Below are 27,524 nucleotides of genomic sequence, written 5' to 3' on the forward strand. Positions count from 1 at the left end.
TCCTTGGGTGTTGGGCTTCCTCACCGTAAGACACACCTTCCAAACGAATCGCGCCCCAAACAGCAAGCAAAGACAGTTTGAGTCCAGGGCGCGGAGGGCAGAACGAATCCAGACTTTATTGTCAAGGAGAGGGAAAGAGGGAGGGCGAAGGTGGGGGGCCGGGGTTGCTACATTGTCAAGCAGAAAGAGTCCATGGGGAGGGGAGGGCCAGTGGGGGCCGGTCCCCATCCCGGGTCGGCGCTGGAAGGGCTGACCACACGGAAACCACAGAAGGGACAGGTTGGGGGGTCACGCCCCCGCCCGAGTTGTGCAGTGGAGGTGTCACGGGAGGGGGCAGCCATGAGGTCTAGGGATGGGGATAGGGAGGCTACAGACGGCAAATCCTGCGGAAAGGGGTGGGGCGGGCGGGGGCGAGGCTTCTATTGCTTTTTGCTCACAGTTTTGCGGAAGGCGAGGCGGGGGTGGGCTTGGACTGGACACCCCTTGCCCCCCTTGGTACCCCTTGGGCGATGGGTGCTGGTGAAAAGAATGGAACCCGGACCGGGGAGGAAGGTGAGGGAAGGGTCTATGAGGGCATCTCCTTGGTCCCACCCAAGTGCCTGAGACGCCCCCAAGTGCTGCCCCCTGCAATGGGCCCTACTGGACCTGGGGATGGGGCATGGTGCGGGGCGGGCACAGTGAGGTTGCAGGCGGTAAAACCAAAGTGCTTACGAGGGACCCAGGATCCCGCCTGCTCCCCTCCCCCTGCGGAGGACGGGTTTGTTCACGGAAGCGCTTTAGTTTGGGGTAGGGGGGGCCGGAGTCCCAGAGTCCGCTTATTGCCAAGAAAATCCATGTTCTCCCCCCGGGCCCCGACCATGGCTTGTGAACCCCGTTTTGTGCTAGGTTTGGAGGGGAAGGGTTGGATGGACATGGCTTTTGGGAGGGGGTGTCTCCGAGGGGGCTCGGGGGTGAGACGGCCCCCCTCTTTTCTAGGGGAGAGGGAAGGACAGGGGGCGGGGTTCCCTGAGATCTGGGGTGTTCCCCCCCTTCTTAAGCCCCCCTCCCCCGCTACCCCTCCCCTTTCCTGGAACCCCGTACCTCGGGGTGGGGGGAAGGAGAGACCATTCAGGGAGCGCCGGGAGGAGGGGCGGGCTGGGAGCCCGGAGGCCTGGGTCCCGGCTGGAGGTGGGGGATTCAGTGGGAGGGGTTCAGGGTTGAGGTCAGTAGGGGGAGAAAAGGATGGGTCCGTGCGCAGTTCGGATGGGTCCTGGGGCCGGGTGGAGTAGAGGATGTGTGATCGGTGGTCCCTGCAGAAGAGGTGCGGCTGGAGCTGGGCGCAGGGACAGCGGAGAGCCTGCTGCAGCGGCCATCACCGCAGCCACCGCCAGGGGGCTGGGGAGCAGGCCACCGGCCAGGGACTTGGGCAGCTCCTTGGAGAAAGTCAGTGTGCCCTGCAGCAGGCAAAGAGAGGGAGACAAAGGTCGGGCGAGGGGTCTGGCAAGCCCAACCTCTGCCGGCTTGCCCAGATTCCTTTCCAGCTCTCCTGGTCTTCCCATAGCCCAATTCCCCAGCATCCAGGCCTCACCGCCAGCTCTGCAGCGCCCCTAGGCTTCTTGTGACGGCTCAGTAGAGGATTGGGCTTCCCGGCCACACCATCTCGGTGCCTCCTGCTGGAGATGTGCTGTGGTACAGTGGGTAGTGGGGCTGTGAGCTTTTAGTAAAAAGTAACCCCCAGAGGCAGGGCCGCAGCTAAGCACCCGGCCATACTTCCTTTTTGAGTGGCCCTTACCCAAGCTCCCTTCCCTTAAGTGGGTCAAGTTCCTCAGATACCCTGGGATGGGTGTAGGACTCACCTGTTTCAGCTGGACCTCCGAATTGACCTTGACGTTGCAAATCTCACAGTGGAAGGTTCGGTCCTGGGAAGGAGCCTCTGGTTCCCCAGGATTGGGAGGCCCCAGTCGAGGGTAAGCTTTGATGGGCCCCAGCCCACTTCGGGCCTCCAAAATTGTCTTGTGCTTAGTACCTGGCCCACGGAGGAAGAAGATGAGGGCAGGTGAAAAATTCTCCAGACCTACCAGGTCTCAAATGCCCACCATCTTCCCAGTGAGAATGTGTGTGTGTGTGTGTGTGTGTGTGTGTGAATGAGGCGAGTGTGGGATTTTTTGGAGCCCTTTGGGACCCTCCCAAGCACAAGGGGGTCTGGGGAAAGGGGAAGGTGAATGAGGAAGCAAGAGACTAAGGAATAGGGAGATGGCTGGGAAAGGAGACAGGCTGGTAGGTCTTAGAGGACCCAGCTAGGCTAGAAGGCAGGGGAGTCAGGATGCAGAGGGGCGGGAGTAGGCTGAGGACCCATACCTTTGTTATGTGCCTCGAGCTGGGACAGGGAGTTCACAGCCACCTTGCACAGTGCACAGTAGAGCAGGCGCTTAGCCTTCTCCTCTTCTTCCTTGCTACCCCCGGGCAGGGAGGCTGGGGCTGGAGTTCCCCCTTCGCCCTTGGTTACACCCTGTCCAGACTCTGGAACACTGGGAGGGGATGGGGAGCCAGGCTGTTTCTCTGGGGATCCTGGAGCTGGACCCAGGCCATTCTCCATGGAAACTGTTTGGTAAGAAACATGGGGTCATCCCAAATGGCTCTTCATGTGCAGACCCACCCCCATTTCCTCGAGTGTAAGAGCCCAGGAGTCAGTCCCCACCCTGTTACAACAGCCATGTTCTCATGCCCTGGGCCACAGCCAAATTCCATTCAGCTGCCACTGGCTGGATGTGTGATTGCAATGCCTGGCTTACTCCCCCAAAGCTGAGGATAGCCAAGGGGTAACCAGGCTACCTTTAGAGTAAAGCTGGCAGCCTGCCCAGCCAGGGGGAAAGGCAGAGACCCAGGATTCACCCCACCATGGCCTGCTGGCCAGCCTGAGCTTCCTGCCAGGACAACCCCTTCCCAAACCCCTCCCTGACCCTCAAGGAGAACACCAAGGAGCAACAGGAAGGGGCAGAACCAGGAGGAGGAGAAGTCAGGAGAGACAGATGTAAGCGTAGCAGAGGGAAACAGAAGCAGGGATCCAGGCTGCTCTATAATTCATGGCTCGATTAAAGATGCACCGGCCTCGGGCCTCTGCACTGGGTTCTTGCTTCTGCAAGGGAAACTCTAGCGCTCCCACTCTTGCTCCAACAGCTGATCCAGTTTCCGGGTCACGAGGAGGGCTGTGGCGGGAGCAGGAGAAGGCAGAAGAATTCCTAATCCCTGTAGGTGTGTGCTTGTCCATCCTATGACCCATCCTTTGTGTCTCCTACTCATTCATGACATCCTTCATCTTCACTCCAAACCAGACAGCACATCCTCATCCCAAACTGGACAGGACATAATGGTTTACGAAAGCAGTGTGTACAATATCTACCCCATGTCCTCAGAAAGTGTGCAGGGACTAAATGAGGTGGTGTGTGTGTAAAGCATCTACAACAATAGTAGTCAAGAAATGTCACCATCACCAGCTCTGCCCATCCTTATTTTATAGAGGTGTTAATTCACTAAACTAAGATGATCAGACTCAGAAGCAGCCAGAGTACAGTTAGAAGTCAGGCCTGGCCCCTACATCTTTGAATGCTAGAGGGTTGGTTGCATATGTGTGTGTGCATGTGGCCACAGTGGAGACCTGGATCCCAAGCTGGTGATATAGACGCCTGTTTCTCATTATTTTTAGGGTGGGGCAAGAAAGACAGGCCAGAATAAGACGAAATGAGGACAAGGGGAATGTTAGGTCTCTCTGGAGTTGGCCAGACTGATATCTGTGGTAATCCCAGGGTGGGGTGGCTGATATCTTTCTGTCCCTGGATTCCCTCAGTCCCAGTTCCTTGGAAGTATGGTGGAGGATGGCCACCAGTCATGAGGGGAAAACAAATGTGAAGTTGCTTTTGGTAAAGCTGAAAAAGACCTCAAAGATTTTTAAGTTTTTCTTTCTTAACTTGGTTTCAAGAAGTTCACAGGTCCATCCAAGGTCATTTAGGGAGTCTCGTACACATGGCCTCAATCTCCAGGAAAGCTGGTAGGTTCTGATGTCCCTATTCCTTTTGGCTAGCACAGAGGGGCTTCATCTGGATTAGACGGATGCCTCCCTGTTCCTGGGAAAGCTTGCCAGGCAGCCTCACCCTAGCCCCTCGCTGAGTCACTGGGCGGTGGAGAAGACGGACAGTAGGGACTCTGTTGAAAAGAGCTGAGGCAGGGGTGGGTGGGGTGACAGGATGGAATTTTGACATCACTATGCCTGGCTCCAGGACTCACCTTGCGTGTCACTGGGAGTGGGGACGGAGGGAGGAGAGGAGCAGAGGGGGAGTTCTGGGAATTGGGAAAGAACAGAAAGACAGATCAGTTGAGAAGTATGAGGGGGGTTCAGACACACCTGGACGAGGGGCTACACCATCCCCGCTTGGGGGGGTGCTGCCTGCCGGAGCGGGGTCTGCGGATTCCCGGACACTGGGCTCCCGGCCTCGGGTCTTGGCAGCCTCGATGCCTTTGACTCTTCGGGCATGGCGATTACCCTTGTAGTGTGCCTCAGCCTGGCTCTTCAAGGGTGGAGGAAGAACACAGAGTCTGAGATGAGCTCCTTCAGGTCTCAGGGCGGCCTCAGCAGGATGGAATATGCTCTGCCTATACCCCTGCTGTGTAGAGCCCATGCTGACACACTGGTCATCGCTGTGGCTCAGATGAACTTCTCACGCTGGAGTCCCTGGGAATCTGGACCCTGACCTAGTCCAGACTACACTCTACCACCACACCCAGGACCTGGCTGATGACTAGTCCTGAGTAGAGGAAAGAGATCCTCAAGCCTGCAAGAGAATACTGGACTGGGGAAAAGGCGGGACACGCAACTAGTTGGCCTCTCAGACACCAGGCCCAGAAGCCTGAGTTCTTCTTCTGCCTGCTCTGCGGTTTTCACTAGCTCTGTCCTGATACTCCCCCTAGGCCTCATTTTCCTGGAGCTTCCATGGACACCTTGGAGGACCCTGGCCTCCAGCCCAGCTCTGGAGACAGGGGACAGCAGCAGAGACAGCTGTCAAAACAGACACTCGATGGGGAGGAAGAAGGGGGAGCTGCCTGCTATTGGCTGTCTTTTTTTTTTTAAACTATTTTTATTTCATGTGCACTGTGGTTTTGCCTGCATGTATGTCTGTATGAGGGTGTCAGATCCCCTGGAACTGGAGTTACAGACAGTTTTGAGCTGCCATGTGGGTGCTGGAAATTGAACCTGGGTACCCTGGAAAATTTCGTAGCCAGTGCTCTTAACCACTGAGCCATCCCCTCAGCTCGTTATCGGCTTTTTATCCCTCCAATCTTGTTCCCTCCATTAGCAAATGGAGTCAGGGTTGGGAGAGAGGATGTTTGGAGTCTAAGCAATGAGGCCAGATTCTAGTTTGGTTCTGGCTCCACCTACCCACTGCCTGCCCATCCCCTCCTCTCCCATTTGTGCCACAGCTAAGAATGTATAATCTTGAGGTCAAAAGGTCACCTAAACAGGGATAGAAATACAGGTGTGGATAGGCAGGAAAACAAGATTGACAGGAGTAGAGCCTTGGTGTACAGGGCTCAGCAGTACGGTGCCTGAGTATGTGTGTACATGGGCTGCATAGACAAACAGTATGCTTTTCCCCCTACTCAGCAGAATAAGACTTTGCTGTTTTTCTTCCAAAGCTTTAGGGCCTGCACCCTGCAAGGTCTGGACCTAAATAGATGTCCTGATGGGGGCTTTAGAGGGAGGAAATCTGGAAGGATTCTCCTCATGGGCAAAATCCCAGGAGGGTGTAGAGATCAGGCTTGCAATGTGATTTGGAGGGAAGTTAGAAAGGACGTATGTGGGAGGGTGGATGGAAGTGGAAGGGTCATTCAGAAGATGCCAGAGGGGACTTAAGCTCTGTGGAGAGCCAAAGAGGCCAAACTCAGCACTAAGGATGGAAGGCTGGAGGTCATACACCTTCCCTGTTCTTCTGTGTCTGAGTAGGGAGTGCTTCAGCCCCACGGGACAAAGGGGCCAGCCAGCCTTGGAGGATTTGTCTACTTTCTGACAGAACACAGCAATGTCCAGGTCTGGTGGCACAGGTTTGTAATCATGGCTACTTATGAGGCTGAGACAGGAGGATTGAAGTTCAAGGCCTATCTAGGCCAGAGTAAGGTAGAGTGAGCCTGGGAAACTTCTGAAGCCATGTCTCAAAATAAAAACATAAAAAGGAGCCAGACGCCAGTCTGGGTGTGGTAGCATATGCTAGTGAGTTCCAGGACTATGTAGAGAGACCTTGTCTCAAGAAAAAAAAAAAAAAAAAAAAAAAAGAGCTGGGGCAGTGGTGGCGCATGCCTTTAATCCCAATACTTGGTAGGCAAAGGCAGGCGGATCTCTGTGAGTTAGAGGCCAGCCTTGTCTATAGAGTGAGTTCTAAGACTCCACAAAGGAACCTTGTATTAAAAAAGAAAAGAAGGCCGGGCGTTGGTGGCGCACGCCTTTAATCCCAGCACTCGGGAGGCAGAGCCAGGCGGATCTCTGTGAGTTCGAGGCCAGCCTGGGCTACCAAGTGAGTTCCAGGAAAGGCGCAAAGCTACACAGAGAAACCCTGTCTCGAAAAACCAAAAAAAAAAAAAAAAAAAAAAAAAAAGAAAAAGGGTTGAGGACGCAGCTCAGTGGTATAGTACTTGTCTACTGTGTGCAAGGCCCTAAATTCAATCCCTCCCACCACACACACACACACACACACACACACACACACACACACACACACACACACACACATTCAAAAAAAAAAAAGCAACCAGACCATAGCGACCAGTTGTCTCAAGTGTCCTCCACTAACTCCTGCCCCACCTCGGTCTCCCACTCTGCGTTCTCTCTCAATGCCCCCTTAGTCTTCCCTCAAGCTCCCATGGCTGCCCCGCCACTCGCCAGTAGGTAGCAGCTGGCCTTCTTACCTGAGAATTGAATCGGATTTGACAGACATTACAGGAAATGACTGGCCGCTTGGTCTTGAGCAAGGGTCCTCCAAATGTGTGTGAGAGCACAGCCTTCTGTACAGGGTCCATCTGTGGACGGTAGGTAGGGTGAGCTAGGAACCTGCACAAACTCATCTATTAACCCCACTTCCCCACATCGGCTGAGCCAAGGTAAGCCAAGGTCCTTAAGCCCTCTGCCTCAGGCCTCAACATGCTTAAGGCTCTGAGCCCCAGTTTTCTGGGTCTCTCCAGACCAATCTTCATAGCCTTGGAAGGGACCCGAAGGACCCACTGCTCCCATTTCATAGGAAGTAGAAGTGGTCTGTCCAAGGCCACACCATGAATTAACAGCAGAGCTGGAAGTTGGACCTGGTCTCTTACTCTGGTTCACCACACCTTCAGGGTTCAACTGTTACCTTGGCCTGTTTCCTACAGTGAGGCCAACTCTCAAAAGCCACTGACAAGCCGGGCAGTGGTGATGCACACCTTTAATCCCAGCACTCCGGAGGCAGAGGCAGGCGGATCTCTGTGAGTTCGAGGCCAGTTTGGTCTACAGTGCTAGTTCCAGGACAGTCAGGGCTTTTTAGAGAAACCTTGTCTCAAAAAACCAAAAAAAAAAAAAGAAAAAGAAAAAAAAGACCACTGACAGGCAGCCCCAAATATCAGAGGTTCTAGGGCTCCTGAGTCCTTTTGGCCTCACTCTGGGGTACAACTGTCTGCCAAAGGTTCCAGGAGACAGATGTTTCTGTCTTCCTGTCTCTGGGCCCTATCTCACCCTAACACACTTAGGCTCTGGATATCTCTCACCCTTCTTTTTTCCTTTCGTTTTTCAAGACGGGTTTCTCTCAGTAGCCCTGGCTATCCTGGAGTTTGCTATCCTGGAGCTCACTCTGTAGACCAGGCTGGCCTCCAACTAATGGAGATAGGCCTCCCTCAGCCTCCCAAGTGCTAGGAATAAAGGCGTGCAACACCACCATCACCTGGAGGTTCTGCATCTCTTTAAGTCAGCACCTTCTAACAGGAAAACAAGAACTCAGGAGAGAATTGGTGGTTCTATCAGGGAACAGGGAAGAGGAGAATGGGAATAGCTCTGGTCTGAGTGTGCCAGGACCTTCTGAACCTTCTCTCCCTGTCAGCATCAGCAGGACTTCAGGGCAGAGCTGATGGGCTTGTAGGGGTTGGGAACTCTCTGCTCACCCTGGGTCAGCAGATGCCTTTGCAGTCTCCGGCCAAGAGTTCACATGAGGTGTGTAGTTGGGGAGGACAGGAGCTTCTCTGAGGCCTTCTGCTCTCAAGGGATACAGCTAGGGGCCCAGAGGCACAGAGACAGTCTCTCTGAGCAGTCCTCCCCCTTCACCCTGGTGGCCAGGGAGGAAGAGACTGGAATGCAGTTAGGGCTAAAGAGACTAGGAATAGCAGGGAACTCTCAAAACAACTTAGGACTGAAACCTTATTTTCCATGGGGAGGGGCTAAGACATAGTTGCTGATGACTCAGGGGTCCTTAGCAAACTCACTTAAGTGTCTCTCTGTGCTCAGGTTTTAGGGTTTTCCATGAGACAATGTGAGGGATAGAACAGTAATCTTCTCTCTGCCTCCCCCAGGAGTCTCTCCAACCGCTTGGAGTTACTATGAGGAAGGGGTCCCAGCGAACTGAGTGCTGACCTGTGTCTGTCCCATTTTGGTAACAGTGGAATTGAGTTCAGATAACCAGTGTGACAACTGTCACCTTCCACACACTGCTTGAAAGCCCCAGTCAAACACAGGAAAAGTATGTGTACGTGCATGAGCATTAGACAGGCTTCCATCAGTTCGTGCATGGGTGGAGTGTGAATGAGTGTCATGTACTGTGTGCATCACTCGAAGATCAACATTTCCGCGTCGAGGGCTTTGCTGACACTGTGGATGGTCAGGTTGTATAATCTTCAGCTGTGTGTTTATCTGTACAAATGCATGATATGTTTGGCAGAAAGAAAGACAGACCAAGTTGGAGGCAGGCTTTAATCAGAGAGGAGAGACAGATTGCTGCTCTCAGCTTCTAGTCTCCACGCCTCAGTCCTTCCTTTTCAGAGACACCCCCACCCAGCTCTGCCCCAGGGTTCTCATGAGCCCTGGGCTTCCTCACATGCTGGGTGGGGAATGGGAATTCTGCCCAAACAGAAACCTAATATGGGCCAGGAAACCTAAGTCGTATGAAAACGGTAGGGAGAGAATAGGATGGAGAGGCGAGAGCAGTCTCCTGGTTCCGTCTGTGCCATCGCCCCAGCCAGTTCCCGGAAGGTCTGAGGGCCCAAGGATGAGTTGTGGACTGACTTTCCCAGTCTCTATCCCCTCACAGTCTAGGTTCCTGCCAGGTCCCTCTTCAGGGGTGAGAGGCTTGAGGAGGGAGCCCAGCCAGCCTGCCCCACCCTCCCTTCTAGGGACCGAGGAGACAGCTGACTGAAGGTGAGGGCTCAGGGCCCAGTCCCCAAGTAGGTGGAATGTGAGCCACTGAGGTGCTCCTCTAGACCAAGGTCAGGAGGCCCTGGTGACCTAGATGGAGGCTCCCTAGGGAAGGGTGGAGGCCAGCATCTCCCAAGGCCCATTTCATGCCAGAGACCCTTCCCTGGGATGCTGGCCTAGACACAGCCTGGCAAACTCTCCAGAGCAGCCCTCTCTCACCTGCCCTCCAACAGTGGTGAAGGGGAAAGGCTCCCTGAAACGAACCAGCAAGAAGGGAAGGGCAAGGAGGAGCAGGAGGGGCCTGCTATGATTAGGTTTCCTCTCATTGCTCTTTATCGGATGGAGCCCACTACTCCTCGTCCAACCACCCACATCCCCACCCCACCCATTCCTCAAAATAAGGCGACAAGGGAAAGGGGTGGAACGGCAGGGATGGGACGACCCGAGCAGACAGGGCTGACACGGGCAAGAGGGAGCTGAGGGTGTCCAAAGAGCAGGTGGGGAAGGGCTGCTGGGAGAGGGCAGGGCTGGAGAAGAGAGGTCTGGGCAGCGTAGTGGTCTGAGGGTAGGTGTAGGACCGATGGCAAGGCTGAGATTTGGGGGACTCCAAGGACCTGGGAAGCAGAGGTTAGCGCATCCAGCAAGGTGGCAGTAGTCGGGGGCGCCAGTTGGGCTCCAGAGATCGGTGAGGGCCGCGCCGCGTGGGGGATGGGCGACAGCCGAGGACTGGGCGAGAGAAGAGGTGGCCGGCCCCGCAGGGCGGGCGGGGATGGGGTGGGGGGGCGCTGCGGCAGCCGCGGAGGCGGGGAGGGAGGGGCCGGGTGGCTTACCCTGCGGGGCCCTGGCGGCCGCGGCTCCATGGCCCGGGACGGCAGACCCAGGCGGGGGCCGAGCCTGGCCGGCCGGGCGGCCCGGGGACGCGGCGCTCGTTGCCCGGGCGGCTCGGGGCTGTGAGGCCCGGCTGGTTGGGAGGAGGGGAGGCGGCGCCGGTCGGTCCGGAGCCCGCCCCGGAGGCGGGGCCGAGGGCGGGCCGGGACCGGGGGCGGGGACAGGGCACAGGCGAGGAAGGCCAGGGGGCTCCCGCGAAGAAAGCTGGGGATCGCGACTAGACACTGCTTCCAGGAAAGGCCTTGTTCCGGCTCGGGGCCTCTCGGTCAAGCGGCAGGGGCATTGACCTGATGACCTCGGCTACCAGCACTTGGGTTCCTTCCTGGGTCCAGTGACCGCCCCAGTCCTGTGCATGACCGTGTTGGTCTAGTTCAGACATCTATCTGTTTTTTCTTTCACCCCTTCTGCCCTGCTCCATGCTCCCTTGCAGACAGCTTTTCCTAAACAACCCAGCCTTCCCAGCTTTCTCGGCGCACAGCCCCTGTGACCCCGCCTTTAACAAGTCACTTCTCTCACATGGGTGGGAAACCAAGCCCGGGTACCCAAGATTCTCAGCGACTTCTCTGGTTGGTGAAGCTTGGGGCTGCCAGAGCAGAAGTGACCTCAGAGTGGAGGACGTCGACCTTTAACCTCTTCCCATCTCCTCTCCTGGGTTCTCCACCTGCCCTAGCACCAGGTTCCGAGCTACGCTTCGTGCACTTGCTGCCCTCTGGTGGCTAAGTGCGACCGCACCGAGAAGGCCAAAGAATCTCCACTGCCAGGACTCCTCTCATTTTCCTTGGACAAGGCAGGCCTCTGTCCCTGGGTCTCCTATCACAGCTCCCATCTCACCCAGAGCAGCGACCAGAGAGATGAGTGAAGCTGGGGTACTGGTTTGAGAAGGGCCGACTTTGGGAGACAGTGACGGATGTCCAAGAACAGAGGCAAACAGTGAACTGAACAGAGGGAGAATGAGGGAAGATAATAATGTGAAGTGTCTGAGGGGCAGAACTACCCATGTAGGAGGGGGGGGGGAGGTACTAATCCAGAGAGAGAGAGAGAGACTCTGCCATAATTCCACCACCACCTACTGTCGATCGAGCCCTTGGAATGTGCCAGCTCTGCACTGGGCTCTTTGCTTGGATTATCTAATTTAATCATCACAACTGCGATTTGAAGTAAGTACTATTATTATCTTTACTTTATAGATGAAGGAACTGAGGTTTAGAGAGGTTAGATAATTTGCCCAAGGTCATAAGCTAGTAAGTGGCTGAACTGGGATTTGAATTTAAACCTGGGCAGCCTGACTCCAAAGCCATGGACTTAGCTGCTGCACAGTCCTTCCGAAGGCGGTCCTCATTCCTCTGCAGAGTCTGAACTGTCACGCAGCCTGACATCCTCCCGTGTCCTCTCCACCTCTGCAGAGCAGACTTCCCTTCCCAGCCCCTCCCGCTGCTGGCTCCTGTTTCTTTGGCCAGAGTGGCCTCCTCTTCCTACTACCCAATTCAGCTTATTTTCTAGGGCTGTGGCCTTAGTCACCCCACCTTCCCCTTCTTTCTTTTCTTTAAAAAATAGTACCAGTAACTAGTGACTAGGCAGCAAAAGTTTGATTGAGCACTAGCCCTGGCTAGGCATCATGATTTTGTAATACAGTTCACACACAGCCTTGTGAATTAGTACTATTACTGCTCCCCACCCATGTTTTGTTTGTTGGACAGTCTTACTATGTAGTGAAATCTGTCCTTGAACTTGTGATCCTCCTTAGGTAGACCAGGCTGACCTCAAACTCACAGAGATCCACCTGCCTATGCCTCCCTAGTGTTGGAGTGTTGGGATTAAAGGCGTGCACTACCACCACCTGCCTCAGCCTTTTAAGTGCTGGGATAATGTGCTGCCATGCCTCACCAATATCTCATTTTATAGTTGGCAAATTTAAGGTTTAGGATGGTTAAACAACTTGCCTGAGGGTGTAAAGCCAGGAGTTTGCAACATTAATTTATATCCTGGAAGTCAGATGCTCAGGATGGTGCTGTTTGCCACCCTGCTGCACTCCCAGGTCTATCCATGCTGTGGCTTTATTAACTATAATTTATTTACTCACTCCTTCTGAGGTATTGGGGCTTGAACTCAAGATCTCACACATATCAGTGCCCTACCGCTGAACTATATCCCCAGGCTTCTCTCTTTCTTTGTTTATGACAAAGTTTTACTTTAGTTCAGGCTAGCCTAGAAATCACCATGTAGCCTAGGCTGGCCTGAAATTCATGGTGATCCCCTCGCTTCAGCATCCTTAGTGCTGAACCACCACATCTGGTTCCAAACACAGGAACATATCTTGACTAGTTCTCTGTTTTGCACTTGGAAAGTGTGTGTGTGTGTGTGTGTGTGTGTGTGTGTGTATACAGATGGTTCACTGGGTAAATTTCCCTGCTGCTGAGGTTGATGACCTAAGTTCAGTTCCCAGGACCTATATAGCAGAGGGAAAAAACTCAGTGGAAGGAAGAGAACTGACTCCCACAAGTTATTCTCTGACTCCCACATGCATGCATGGCATGTATATACACATGCCTACCCCTCACTCTCACAATAAAAATAAATAAAATGTAAGCCTGGTATGGTAGTGTACACCTTTAATCCCAGTACTCAGGAGGGAGAGGCAGGTGGTCCCTGTGTGTGTGAGGTCAGCCTGGTCTACACAGTTCCAGACCAGTTAGGTCTATATAGTGAGACCTGTCTAGATAAATAAAGTGATAGACAGACAGATGGATAATTTAATAAAAAGAAGAAAGCCTGTATGCCTGTAACCCAAGCACTCAGAAGCCTGAAATGCAAGGATCTTTGTGAGTTGGAGGCCAGTCTGGGGTACATAGTGAGAACTTGTCTCAAACAAAACAAAACAAAACAAAACAAAAAAACAAAACAAAACAAAAGCCCAAAACAGCAATGAGACCCCTTAGACGGTATGAGCACTTCGTTATGCAAATCTGAGGATCTGAGTTCAATCCATGGAACCCACCATGGAAGAAGGAGAGAACTAGTTTCTAGGAGCTGGCCTCTGGCCTCTATCATATGCTGTAGTATGTGTGTACACGTGTACACAATAATAATACGTTTTAAACACCAAACATCAACAAAATATGCTTGATAAAACAAAAACATTCAAAATGCAAAAGAGTATAAAGTTGGCTCTCCTTTTTCTGAGGTCCAAGCCTGTGGCTTCAATTGATGGTGTGCTGAAAATGTTTGAAGAAATCATGCCTGTATTAAACATGTACAAATTTTCCCTTAATGATTTTTAAATTTTATTTATTTATTCTTCTCATATATTACATCCTGACTGCAGACTTTAGTATTTTTTATTGCATGTATTTACTTGTGTGTATGGGAGAACTTGGTGTACACATTCATGCCACAGTGTGCTTGTGAGGGTCACAGGGCAACCTTCAAGAATCAGTTCTCTTCTTTTATTATGTGAGTCCGAGAGGTCAAACTCAAGTCCTCACATTTGGCAGTAAACATCTTCACCCATGGAGTCATCTTGCTATCCCCAGGCTTTTTTCCTTGTCATTATTCCTTAAACAATACGTTTGTAATGTGTACTATAAATAACCAGATGCAATTCAATGTATAGCAGATATGTAGGTTATTTGCAAATATTGGATTACTTTATACAAGGGACTTGAACATCTACAGACTTATCACTCCTGGAATCCTGGATCTAGCGATCATGAATGACAAAAGATGATTATATAATAAAAAGTACATCTAGGGTTCAGGGCAGTGGTGGTGCATGCATTTAATCTCAGGAAGCAAAGGCAGGTGGATCTCTGGGAGTGTGAGGCCAACCTGTTCTACAAATCAAGTTCCAGGACAGCCAGGACTGTTTGTTACACAGAGAAACCCTGTTTCAAAACAAAAAGTACATCTTGGGCTCCAGAGATGGCCCAGCAGGTGAAGGCACTTGCCAGCAGGCCTGACCACCTGAGTTTGATCCCTGGATCCCAGAAGATGGCAGGAGAGAATCAACTCCTGACTTTTCTTCTGACTTCCACACTTGTACCTGCACTCACATATACAAATACAATAATATGACCAATAAAATATTTTAAAATATTTATTTTCATCTTATGTATTATAAATGTTTTATCTGCACATTTATCTGTGCACTGTGTATATGCCTGATACCCATGGAGGTCAGAAGAGGTCAAAGTCCCTGAACTGGAGTTATAGATGGTCTTGAGTGGGGAACCAAATGGGTCTTCTACAAGAACAAGTGCTCTTAATCACTGAGCATCTCCTTGAATAAATATTTAAAACACAAAACAACAGTAAAAAAACACCTCAGAGCCAGGTGAGACAATGCACACCTTTAATCTCAGCACTTGGGAAGCAGAGGCAGATGGATCTTTGTGAGTTCTAGGCCAGCCTAGTCTGTATAGTGAGTTCCAGGCTACTTGGGACTACATAGTTAGGCCTTGTCTCAAACAAACAAATAAAACAAAAATAAAAACAACACAAAAACAACCCTACATCTCAGTCTGGAGAGAAGACTCAGCAGTTAAGATTATGTGGGGTTCTGCCAGAATACCTGAGGGCTGATCCCAGCACCTACGTCACAACAGCTTGGAGCTCCAATTCCAAGAGGCTCTGATGCCTCTGGCCTCCTTAGGCACCTGCACTCACATCTACATGCCCACATACTGGTACATATATAAACATAATTTTAAAAAATAAAAGTAAGTCTTTATTAAAAACCCATATCTCTGTTCCTAACTGTAAATTCTCCTTCCCCCACAGAGTGGCATCATTTGTAATTTCTTGGGTGTCCATCTTGTGAACATCCCAGCGCCCACATATAAATATCCCCCCTTTAGTTTTATAAACAGAACCTGCTATTTTATAACTTGCTCTTTTGCTTTTTAAAAAAATTACAGTTTAATTTGTGTTATCTGTGGATGCATGTGTACTGAAATCAGTTCTCTCCTTCCACCATGTGGGTCCCTGGGGTAGAACTTAAGTCATAGGTTTCATGAAAAGCAGCTTTACCCACTAAGTCATCTTATCCCCATTCCCTCCTCACTTTCTCTCAACAGAGTTTCACTCTGTAGCCCAGGCTGGCCTTGAACCCTTGTGACCCTTCTTAGTTTGTTGTTGTTTGTTTGTTTGTTTTTAATGACTCTAGTCCCATGTCTCAATTTCTTGAGTAGCTGGCATTACAAGCCAGTGCTACCAGGCCGGCTTTAAGTTTCTTATTTTATCACATGTGTTGGTCAAAGGATAACTTTGTGTACTTGATTCTCACCTTTATGTAGGTTCTAGGGATTGAACTCAGGTCTCTGGGTTTACATGGTGAGTGTCTCAGACCTGCTGAGCAGTCCCACCCCTAGGTTTTATTTTTAGATCGTCTTGCTAGATAGCTCAGGTGTGCCTGGAACCTATGACCCTCCTGCTTCTGTCTCCCGAGTTCTACAGTTACAGATGTAACCACCATGCCTACTCTGTTATTATTATTAGTTTTCTTTTTAATGTAGTGCTGAGGATTGGACCCAGGACCTCATGCACCACAGACAGAAGCTCTACTTCTGAGGGGACCTAGAGAGATGGTTTAGCAGTTAAGAGTACCTGATGCTTTTCCAGAGGCCCCAGCTGAGTTCCTGAGTTCCATTCCCACCACCCATGTGAGGTAATACCAGCTCTCATCTCCACAGACACCTGCACTCATGCGCACATACCCACTGTGTCCACGAACACACAACTAAACTATTTTTTAAAGAGTTCTACTTCTGAGCTACAGCCTCCGCTTGCTATGGTCACAGCTTTAACTAGCTCCTCTAGAAGCAGTAACACCATGGAACTGTTGGGAGTCAGAAGTTCCGATATAGGGACAGCAAAATGGTGGAGTGAATGAAAGTGCTTGTCATCAAGCCTAACAGCCCGAGTTCCAGCCCCAAACCCACACTCGAGGGAGAGAACTGCTTCCTGAAAGTTGTTCTCTGGCCTTCTCTCTCATGGCACTGAGTATCGGCACACACACACACACACAGACACTAGAAATAATATAATAAAGAGGAAGAAACCCTAAGTTATAGCTGGATGGGGTGGCAGGCATATACCTGTAATCCCAGCCCTAGAGAGGCAGAGGCAAAAACCCAAAGAACAAACAAGCTAACAGATAAACAAAAAAAATCACATGACTGGACTAAGGATGAGTCTCAGATGAATCGCTTAGCCTCTGTGTTTCTCAGCTGTAGATGGGGACAACACCGAGGCTGCCGACTGAGAAGAATGTGAGGTTAGACAGAGGACGGCATCCCTGCCCTTGAGCTCCAATGACACCAGCTCACTTGTGCTTTCCCAGATGTTCTTCTCTAGCTCTTGTTCATGTGATTGGATTCAAACCGGAATGTTCTCTATGGCTGTTTCCCTTCATTTATCTTATTTTGTTCGATTTTATGAGTATGAAGTGTTTTCCTGGGGATATTCCATTTTTTTGTTTTGTTTTGTGTGTGTGTGTGTGTTTTTTTTTTAATATTTTATTTAACTTTATGTGCATTGGTGTGAAGGTGTCAGATTCCCTGGAACTGGAGTTACAGACAGTTGTGAGCTGCCATGTGGGAGCTGGGAATTGAACCTGGGTCCTCTGGAAGAGCAGCCAGTTTTGTTTTGTTATGTGAGACGGGGTCTCTCTATGCATCCCTGGCTGTCCTGGAACTCACTCTGCAGCTGTCTACCTCTGCCTTTCCAGCGCTAGGATTAAAGGCGTGTGCGGCCAAGCCTGGCTTTGTATGAAGCGTTTTGTCTGTATGTTTGTATGTGCACCACATTCACACCCGGTGCCCTCGGAAGCCAGAAGAGGGTACCAGATCTCCCGGGACTGGAGTTACAGATTTACAGATGGTTGTGAGCTGTCATGAGGGTGCTGGGAGTCAAACCCAAGTCCTTTGGAAGAATAGCTGAGCTCTCTAGCCCTTCTCCAAGGCCACTTTTACAACCCCATGAATATGCTGTATGTTGTGACACATGTCTGAAATCCCAGTACTTTGGAGGCTGAGACTGAATCCCTAAGAGTTTGGAGTCAGTCTGGGCTACACAACAAGACCTTATTTCAAAAAATAAAACCAGGGGTTGGGGATTTAGCTCAGTGGTAGAGCGCTTGCCTAGCAAGAGCAAGGCCCTGGGTTCAGTCCTCAGCTCTGAAAAAAAATAAAAAATAAAAAAATAAAACCAAACAATACAGAATAAAAACTACTAATGATTCTTCAGAGTCCAAATCTTAAGTCCTTGTTCCAGCTAGGTTAAGTCTTTTCTTCTCCTTTCCTTTATCCTGCTTAATCCCAGCTGGCCCCCTAGGTTCCCCTATAGCAGCAAGTTTTTCTTTCTTGTTTCTTTTTCTTTTTTGAGACAGGGTTTCTCTGTGTAATAGCCTGCCTGTCCTAGAACTCACTTTTGTAGACCAGGCTGGCCTCAAACTCAGAGATCCGCCTGTCTTTGCCTCCTGAGTGCTGGGATAAAAGGCGTGCTCCACCACCAGCAAGTTTTGTTTTTTTGTTTTTTTGTTTTTTTTGATATCCCTTGAGCTCCCATGCAAGCTAAATGCTTTGAACACAGCTCTTCATCAGGTTATAGTTAACTTGCTATTCTTCCTGATAAACAATGGGCTCCCTAAGGGCAGTGACCAACTGATTGCTATGCCTCAACACTGGGTGCAGTTATGAGAATATATGTTCAGCATTGTGTTTTTATTAAGTTGCTTTAAAAATAATATTTTTTTTTTCTGTGCAGGGAATTGAATATAAGGCCTCACTCATGCTAGGCAAGTTCTTTACCACTGAGCTGTATTTTAAGTCCCTTCACCCACTTTTTTTGAGGCTGGGTCTCATGAAATTCAAACTTGCTATGTGGCTGAAAATAACCTTAAACTCCTGATCTTCTTACTTCTACCTTCTGAGTGCTGGGGTTACATGTGTGCACCACTACACCCAGCTGAAATCGCCTCTTTATTAGTGTTTCTGTGACAATATTTATTTATTTTCTAAAGATTTATTTAATTATCATGTATACAGTGTTCTGCCTGCATGTATTCCTGCATGCCAGAAGAGGCACCAGATCTCATTACAGATGGTTGTGAGCCACCATGCAGTTGCTGGGAATTGAACTCAGGACCTCTGGAAGAGCAGTTAGTGCTCTTAACCCCTGAGCCATCTCTCCAGCCTGTGACAAATTTATAACTTCCCTTCTGCTTCTCTCCCCCTTGGATATAAGGTCACTTAGATAGACCTGTCCTCGGTTTACCCTCCTGTTAGCATGGGTCTAGGACAAGGCCATTCTTACAGTCAGTGCTAGGTTCCCTCATCTGTAGAACGAGCTGGTAACAATAGCCACCCCAAAGGATTCTGTAAAGGTTAAGATGTGACAAACACTTAGTAAAAATCAGAGTGCAATGCAAATTCTGATTTATGTTTCTGGGAGAAGTTTGGGGGTTGCAGCTATAGGCTAAAGAGAACTCCCTCTCTCCCTCTCTCCCTCCCCCTTCCTCCCTCCCCTCTTTCCCTCTTTCTTTCTCTGTCTCTTTTTTAAGGACTTATGTATGCCAGGCTGAGGATGATCTTGAATTTCTAAACCTCCTGAGTGCAGGTGTGCCCCATCACACCTCATTTATGTAGTATAATTACATTTTGGACACACTGTGTCAACCCATGTCTGCCAGTTACTAAACCCTCAGCTTCTGCAGTCCCATTTGTCAAACAGAGACACTAGTGTCTGCCTTGCTAGATTGTCTCTTTTGGGGTGATTTCTTCCTCTCAGTCACAGAGGCCTGAGCCCTGGACTCATCCTTGGCTTATCCTTCCTCCTCTCCCCATTCCCTCAACACTACTTGGTTACCATGGCGGATCAGTATTTCCTTGAAAACACCTCACCAGTCTGTCCTTCCTCTCTTTCCCATTCTTACTGCCCATTTAGGCTTCTAAGGCCAGACAGCCTCCTCCAGCTTTTGAACCCTTCATTGGCTACCACCGTCATCTTCCCCAACCACAACTCTTACCCAGGCATTTCCCTGCCAAAGAATGGACAGTAGTTCTCTGTTTCTTTTCCTATTAATTATTGATGACTTTTGCCACCCCTTCAAGTTCTATAACAAACTGATCCTACCCACCCAGCCGTGTGCTCTAGAGGGCTGGGGATGGTCCAGTGAATAAAAGAGTAGCTGTGTCCGCCTGATGATCTGAGCTGGATCCCCAGGACCCGCACAAAAAGCTGGATGCCGTAGCGTGCATCTACAACCCTAGCACTCTTACGGCGGCGAGATGGGAAGTAGAGGAGAATAGGTTGAACGCTGACAGGCTAACTAGCTTGGAGCACACAGCATGGCGGAAACACTGCCCTCCATACTCGTGCAAGTGCATGTGTTGTGTGCACCTGCACACAGGCACACAAACACACAGGACACGACAAAGGGAAAACCCAGAGCGGTGCCAGCCTTCTCGTCCCTTCCCTCGTCCCTTCCCTCTTCCCCAACCCAGTGTCCTCGGCTATTTTACTCCTGACAGCATTACCACTTGGGCTTCCTTATTCTCTGTATGGCTGAGCATATCACGGAGGGATGAGTGGGACAGGGCAGTGTCTGGGTGACAGGGAGGGCTCAGCAAATCCTCTGTTGTTGTTGCAGTTACTATAGCACCAGAGAGCCAGCAAAGGCATGCCATCAGTGATTAGACATGAGGAACACAGGGTCACAGGAAGTGAGGATGAGTTCGGCCTACAAGGAAAGTGCAGGGGTAGACTGGGAGTGGGGGGTTCGGGGCCAAGGGCGGGGGAGAGGCCAACGGACCAACCGTACTCACTGTGCTGTAGTTGCTGAAGAGGCCCAGGGTTGGGGCTGGCTCCAGTGGAAAGGGCAGGATCTGCTTGAGGTCCATCGGGGGCTGCATGATGGGGGGCTGCCGGAGCAGAGGGAGGGGCCCTGCCCGGCTCAGGCTGCCTGAAGGGCAGAGAGAACGAACATTCTGTGGGGTAGGAAGACTGAAGCTTGGAAGCCTCACCCAAGTTCATAGTACTGCTCCCTAGATGAGGCTCCTATACTCAAAAGTGTGCCCCATACATATACTTCCCCCGCTGCTCAGGGAGCAGACCCTCTGTGGGCCTAGGGACACAGGCTGGTCTTCCCTTCTGGGTGGTTTTCACTTCCCCCTTCTGCAGCCTCCTTCCCCAAGCCCTTCAGGCTTTTTACAGACCCAAGAAAAGCCTAGATCTCCTCTGCAGACAGCCTGCCCCTGGACCGAATCCCCAACTGCCCTCTCTGGTCTGGAGTTCCCTGGGTATATGAAGGTTTGTTGCATCCCCAGAACAGATTCAAGTGGGTGACTTTTCCCACTGTCCAGAGGGGAACATCGGGGGGCTGCACCTGGCTCCCTAAGTTATGAAGCTGTTCAGGTTATGACTCTTGAGTGATTGTCACCATCTCTGGGTACCATTTGCTCAAAGCTCTTCTGTAGCCCCTCAGTTCTATCAGACGCATTAGTCTGACCGGGCAGGCTCAGTTCCAGCTCTGCAAGAGGAACCTCGGTCAAAGCCTCTGGGAGAGGAGGGCCTGCATGTGACCCCAAGGGGAAATGAAAGTCCAGCTAGCCATTCAGTAGCACCCCGAAACCTCTTCCTCCTGGAGTCCTGAAAGAGGCTTTACCAGGTTCCAAAGGACCCAGCTCAAAGGTACTCAGGACCCTCTGGGTTTCTGCTGGCCTAGCTACCATCTGAAGAGGCCTTTGTCCACCAGCTGGGCAGTTCCTGCTCCCTCCACCACTCCAGCACCCCTGCCAGCAGCAGGGGTTTCTGGAACAAAGGCCAGACCAAGAGACTGCATGCCTGGCCCTGGACCTCCCTTGACCTTCCTAGGGTAATGGGTCCCCAGGATCCTTTCTTGTTCCCTCCATAAAGACACCCCTGTCATACCTTCAGAAGCTGGTACTTGCTGCCCCCAGGCAGTGGCCTGGCCCTGGCCCCCTAGGGGCCTGGGCCTGACAGTGTCCCCTTCCCTTGGTTCTGCCCTCTGCCCCCTTCCTTTGCCATCCCCCTCCCCCAGCCCAGTCAGTAGAATCAGCCAATCAGAGTCCTGGAAAAGTGGGGCAGAGGGGAGGGCGGGGGAGCAGGGATTAGGGGAATCTGAAGCGAGAGGGAGGGGGTGGGGAGGGCTCAGGCACAGCTGGGGGTAGAGAATGAGGTCCAGAAAGGTCTGGAGGGGTCTGTCTCTTCCGCTCAATGCCAAGACTGGAGGCCACTGTGCCTGAGGCAGACAGGGGTCAAAGCTGCTGGGAGCTTGGTTTCCAAATTCTAAGGCCTGAAGAAGATGTTTACCTTTGGCCTTTGAACTGTTAGGGGTCTTAATGCCTCCTGTCCATTTCTTCTTCTGGTACTTTACATTTGGAATGCTCGTGTGTGTGTGTGTGTGTGTGTGTGTGTGTGTGTGTGTGTGTGTGTAGGAGAGAGAGAGAGAGAGAGAGAGAGAGAGAGAGAGAGAGAGAGAGAGAGAGAGAGAGAGAGAGAATATACATGAGAAACAGTGGCAGAAACAGGAATAGGTGACTAGAAAAGGGACAGATACAGAAAAGAAAAGGCTAAGGGTTAGAAAGTGAGAAAGGAGTTTAAAACCAGCAGGACAGCTAGACGAGGACAGGAAGACCCTGGAGCAGAGAACATGGGTGAGAAAGATGAAGGTGAGGACAGGGACAGACAGACTGACCATCTCTTCTTCCTGGTCTGTCCTCTTAGGCCTCTCCCCTCTGCCCCATCCTTCCTTACTGCCTGGCACACCAGGGCAGCCTTAACGAGCCTCAGGAATGGTGAGAGAAACCTGAGTGCTCCCCGTGTCCCCCGCTCCCACTCACAGCAGCTGGTTTGGGGCTGGCGCTTCCACACCAGGGCACCGTGTACTACGGCTTGGCTCCTTGACCTTGTCCCTGGCTGTCAACTCTCTAGGATCCCACTCCCAAAATCCAATTTAGAGGAGAGAGATGAGTTCCAGAAAAAGCCACAGAGAAACATTGAAAGCACCACTATGTACCAGGTAATGAGCAGGAGTCTTATCACATGTAAGCTTGGAGATATAGCAGTTTGGCTGTGATCCTATGAAGCAGCCAGTATTGTTTCTCCCATTCGGCATGTGACGAGACTGGGACTCAGAGAGGTTAAAAAACTTGGCTGATGTCACACAGCCTTAAGTATTGGGGCTGAGAGTCAAATCAAGATCTGTCGCACTCTAGCAAATTCTTCCTCTGCTACATTGCTCCCAGAGGGCTCTCATTTAACGCTGAATCGGAGAGCTGAGCGCAGGCTGGCATCTGGTTTAAGCAGAGAATGGGGAAAGCAATTCCTTGCCTTTCCTGGGTGTGGAGTCCTCATTTAGCTTTAGAGGAGGAGAGATGGAGGAGAAGAGACAGAAGCCACTCAGCTCCCTGTGGCCTGGAACTGATGTGGAACAGGGCTGGGGTGGGAAGTAGGACAAGGGGTGAGCTGAGGGCGGGGTGAGGGGAGGAAGAGAGGTGGGCAACTAGTGAGGGGCTGTCCCCAAGCTCTCACGGCTCCTCCACTCTGAAACCTGAGGTGGGAGAGGGGCAGATGGCAGCTTAAGAATTGGGTGAGCAGAAACAGGGCTCTGGGGCTGAGGCTCGGTGGTAGAGCACTTGCCTAGCCTGTGGGAGGCTCTGGGTTCAATTTCTGGCACCCCACTGCCCTCCTCCTCTAAAAAAGCTCCATGGTTCTTGGTTTCGAGGCTCAGGTACATCTACCCTTTTCTAAGAAAAATAGTTGCCACTTTTTCAAGCTTATTCTTTTCTTTCTTTCTTTCTTTTTTTTTTGTCTTTGTTTTTTTTTTGAGGCAGGGTTTCTCTGTGTAACCCTGGCTGTCCTGGAACTCACTCTGTAGATCAGTCTGGTTTCGAATTCACAGAGACCTGCCTACCTCTGCCTCTGGAGTGCTGGGTTAAAGGCGTGCACCACCACTGCCCAGTTTATCCTCTCTCTCTCTCTCTCTCTCTCTCTCTCTCTCTCTCTCTCTCTCTCTCTCTCTCTCTCAAAGGCTGTCCTGGCTCCTGCTATGCAGATACACAGACCAGGCTGGCCCTCCATCTCACAGAGATCTTCCTGCCTCTGCCTTCCCAGTGCTGGGATTTAAGGTTTACACTACCACAACTGGCAATTTAAAAAATTACTTATTTTTATTTTTATGTGTATGAGTGTTTTGCCTGCATGTATCAAAGTGCACTGTGTGTGTACCTGGCACCCTCAGAGGCCAGAAGAGGGTGCTTGATCCCCTGGAACTGGAGTTAACTGTTGGCTGTGGACCACCACATAGGTACTGAAACCCAACTCAAGTCCTCTGCAAGAGCAGCAAGTACTGTTAACTGCCAAGCCGGCTCTCCAGCCCCCTGAGGCTTATTCATTGACCGGGCCTCATATACACACTTTCTCATGAGATGGTTTCACTGTGCTAACTGGGTGAGTAGTAGCTGGTCTCTGACTGGCTCACTCTCATTTCTCATCTGTCAAACTAGAACAACAGTACCTGCCTCCGAGAGTTGATGACAAGATTGAACGAGTCTGTGTAAAGTGCTGGCACGACATACTGAGCACTCAATAATGTTTGCTGAATAAATGAATTCTTTTATGATAAATGATGACAGTTGGTTCAGATAGGGGGTGTTAGTAGACCAAGGTCACACAGCAAGTGGGGAATTTGAACAAGTTTCGCCTCCCGGTATGGTTTTCAAATATTATGCTTTTCTGAGTAGACTGGAGAAGAAAAGGAAGACGAAGGAGGAGGAGGAAGGCTGGGGGGAAAAGGAACAAGTCCAAGGCTTTTGTCATGTGGGAGGTGAGGGCTGCAGGAAGGTTAGAGGAAGAGAAGGAGAGCAAATTGTGTGCATGTGTATGCGTGTGTGGCACCCAGGTTAGGCAGGGTTGGGAGGAGTTAGGGTCGGGCTGGGGCAGGCTACTCTGGAGGGAAGCTTATTAGTGTAATTACCTCCAGCAGACATAGCCCCACCCCGCTCCATGGGGGATTGTTACATGTTCTATTCAAGACAGCTTCCAAGGCACTATAGAGGGACAAGCTTGCAGACCCTTGGGCGGCATCCATCTGTCCATCCCCAAACGCTGTTCAGACCTGGGGACTTTGCTTGCTGTACCCAGCTTCCTGCATCTCAGTGAGGGCTGCTCTTTCCCTTTTTCCCCTAAAAGGTCTGGCCAGGTCCTGAGCCATGGCTCCTGGGCTTTCTTGGGTGGGCTGGGCAGGTCTGGTGTAGAGAATGGGAACAGTCCGGGTGAGTCTGCCATGAGCTGAGCTGTCTCTGGGAGTGGCCCATCTGGGTAGGGCAGGATCAGGGAAGGTTTTAGGGTAGGGCTGTGATTTAGTGGCTGTCTCACAAGGGTGCCACTGAAATCAGAGAGGTTTTGGGGTTAGGACCGTGGGTGATTAGGGCCCCATGGTGGTGAAAGGCACAACATGGGGCTAAGATGGGAATCAGCCTCTGAGGCCAAAGGGGAAATTGGGATTTCATCTTTAACTACCTCTTCTCCTTGTGGCCTTTTAGTTTCTTTCCCAGAAATGCCTAAAATCAGGGTCAGGCTAGCAGGGGAAGTATTGAACTCTTGTATCTTATCCTTTTGGTCAAGTCCAATGAATCTGTCCCCTCTGCCTCAATTCCTTCATCCCGGCAGAAGACAGGCTGAGGGCTGGAAAGGCTTTGAAGTCAGAGATGAAAGAGACAAGGGGATGATTATGCACAACTAAAAACACCAGCCCTAATAACCTCAGGGTATATGTGGGTGGGGGTGGGACCTTGAGGGAGGTGGTGCCTAGGATGGGAGGTGCTGACTGCAGACCTTTGGGAAATCTTCCTAACCTGAACAGAAGAGCCTCCTTCCCTCTCCAGGTTCCGGCCCCTCACTAAACCAGGGACTTATTTGCAAAGGAAAGTGGCAACCCAGAGAATCTGAACTCGGAACTGCCATCTTGAACTTTGACATCCAGATTTTTTTTTTTTTTTCCCAAGACTAGCTCTGGCTGTCCTGGAACTCACTCCGAAGACCAGGCTGGCCTCGAATTTACTGAGATTCACCTGTCTCTACCCACCCCCAGCCCCCAGCTGAGTGCTGGGATTAAAGGCGTGTGCCACCAGTGCCCTGATTCTTATGTGTGTTTTAATTTTGTTTTGAGGCAGGTTCTCACTCTGTAGGCCAGGCTGGCCTTAAACTCACTCTTTAGCCCAGGCTGTCCTCAACTCCCAATAACCTCTCTCTTCCCTCAGTCTGCTGGGATTATAGGCCCAAACCACCACATTCAGATGAGCTGGGTAGGGATGCCTTGTAAAGGACTCAGGGAGCTTATCATTCAGACCCAAATACCCTAGCATGGTTCTAAAGGTGGGTCTTGAGTCCTGGCAAGTGGTTTCTCCACTCTCTCCTTCCTTAAAGCAGGTTGGGATGCAATGAGAGGGGGGAGGCTAAGGTGTGTGGTGCACTACTAGGCTCCCACCCCCCTGTGGACTTGGCACCAGGAAGGAGTTAATTATAGCGTCCTCCAGGGAGATGGTGGAGGCCAGTTGGTGGCAGGGTCCAATGTCAGAGAATTTGGACTCAGTCTTCTTGTGGCAGGATGTTGGCAGGGCTCTTCCAGGTCCCTGACACCTAGTTCTCTGGGGCCTCTGGACTAGGGCAAACAAGGCTTAGTCTCGCCTGTTCTGGGCAAGCAGGATGCCACCTCTTCAGCTGGCCCAGGGTACAGCTAGAACACAGGGATCACACAGGCTGGCAGAATGTGGAGCCTGTGTGTTAGGGTCCTGAGCTTGAACTGTGTTGGGGTGTCCTCTGGAGTTGGGACAGTATTCACAGAAGGGCAGGGCACCTGCTAGAGACAGCCTTGGAGACGGGTCGGTGACAGACATGCATGCCTTGGTTCTCTCACTCATTTAAATAGCTGTGATGGATGGCCAGTTGGAGGGGGTAAGGTATAGAAGTCATGAGAGAGAATGAGACCACACAGCAGCTAGATGGAGGAAGGAGGGCAGAGTGGGAAAAGGCCCTCGTGAAGTTAGTGGGGGGACACAGTCAACGGAAAGGAAGAGACAGGAAGAGGGCCTTGGGAGAGGGATGAGAGCCAGGGATAGCGCAGCCCTCCGGCATCAGCTTAGAGCCAGGTGTCCTCGGTGGGGGCAGGGAGACCACAGGTGTCTGAGAGTGGTGGGGGGCTCCGCCGTAAACAGGGCCCTGGAACCGGCCTAGCCAGGGTGGAGGTCAGAGGTCAGAGCAGGCCCTGCGCTGCTGTGGCTGCAGGGTTGTGGGCAGGGGCTGCTGCAGAGCCCGGAGTACAGCTAGGCCCTCTCCTCCCCCATCCCTGGGGCTCCCTTCCCGATGTAGGTCATGAAGATGGGGTGGCCAAGGCTGACGGACTGGCTGTCAGAGCCCAGCGGGACTTCCCTTCCCCCACTCTGACTTTCCTTCGTCCCTCGGTCTCCTGCAGCCCCCGACCCAGGTCTGGGGTGGAAGGGAGGAAGAGGGGGAGAAGGGCCCAGGCAGCCGGCGCAGGGAAAGAGGGGCAGGTCCCGGCGTGTCGGGGCAGGATGGCTGCGGAGACAGGATCTAAGCCGCAAGAGCCTGGGATGGACAGTTTCCCACCCGCTCTCTCACCCAGCCCCCTTATCTTCACCCGTCATGTTCCCACCTCCCACCACACTCACCTCGAAGCTACACCCAGCATCTTCTCCCTCCGCCCCCCACTTCCTCCTTTCCTTCTTATCCTGGGCCCAGAAGGCTGTCGGAGTGCCAAAGCCAAGGGTGGGGGAAGGCGCTGGGGGTGACGGGTCAGAACCTTTACCTCAACTCCACCAGGCCAGGACCAGCCCCCTCCCCAGTCTCTCGTACACTGTCTTATAATATTCATGAGCCTCATGAATACGCAATGTTCTCATTATGGGGCGGGGGTCTCACTTTCTCGGCTTTCCTCTGCCCCTCCCTAGATTACCAGGAGAAGCAGCAGCTAGGGGAGGAGGGGAAGAGGGGACCCCAGATGTGCAGCCAGATGAGGGGGGAGGGGGAACGAGTGGCAGACCGGCGGCCGCAGTCACCGCGGTGCCGAGTGGGGGGGGAGGTGACCCAGTGAGAGGGAACCAGATACCCGGAGCCCAGAGTCGCCGAGACCACTCACCGAGGATCATGCTGGGGACCCAGGCGCCCGGGGTTCCGCGTCGTTCTGTCCCGGGGGCCGTTCTGGCCGGAC

General features: G+C 51.7%; 1 protein-coding gene across 4 annotated transcripts; it reads right to left on the reverse strand.

The window, feature by feature from the left end:
* Positions 1-88: 88 nt before the first annotated feature.
* Znf385a (zinc finger protein 385A) lies at positions 89-27,524 on the reverse strand. Of its 4 annotated transcripts, none has more exons than XM_016000354.3 (8): positions 27,453-27,524; positions 20,101-20,237; positions 6,931-7,041; positions 4,379-4,541; positions 2,338-2,580; positions 1,836-2,005; positions 1,568-1,663; positions 89-1,433 (listed from the first exon to the last, which is right to left on the reverse strand). In XM_016000354.3, the coding sequence occupies exons 1-8, from the start codon at positions 27,460-27,462 to the stop codon at positions 1,203-1,205; spliced, it is 1,161 nt and encodes a 386-aa protein (XP_015855840.1). In that variant the 5' UTR covers positions 27,463-27,524; the 3' UTR covers positions 89-1,202. The 4 variants fall into 4 exon arrangements, with proteins under 4 accessions (XP_015855840.1, XP_006981858.1, XP_076413101.1 ...); XM_006981796.4 differs by lacking the exon at positions 27,453-27,524 and adding an exon at positions 21,206-21,325; XM_076556986.1 differs by lacking the exons at positions 20,101-20,237; positions 27,453-27,524 and adding an exon at positions 10,796-10,938.

Source organism: Peromyscus maniculatus, chromosome 20 (assembly GCF_049852395.1).
Source record: "Peromyscus maniculatus bairdii isolate BWxNUB_F1_BW_parent chromosome 20, HU_Pman_BW_mat_3.1, whole genome shotgun sequence".
In the NCBI taxonomy this organism is placed as follows: domain Eukaryota; kingdom Metazoa; phylum Chordata; class Mammalia; order Rodentia; family Cricetidae; genus Peromyscus; species Peromyscus maniculatus.

Bases quoted from the DNA above. Each gene is read 5' to 3' on its own strand.
- Znf385a (XM_016000354.3), bottom strand. The intron at 4,542-6,930 runs GTAAGAAGGCCA...CCACCCTTGAAG, and splicing joins AAATCCGATTCAATTCTCAG to AGCCAGGCTGAGGCACACTA. The intron at 2,006-2,337 runs GTATGGGTCCTC...TCCGTGGGCCAG, and splicing joins GCTCGAGGCACATAACAAAG to GTACTAAGCACAAGACAATT.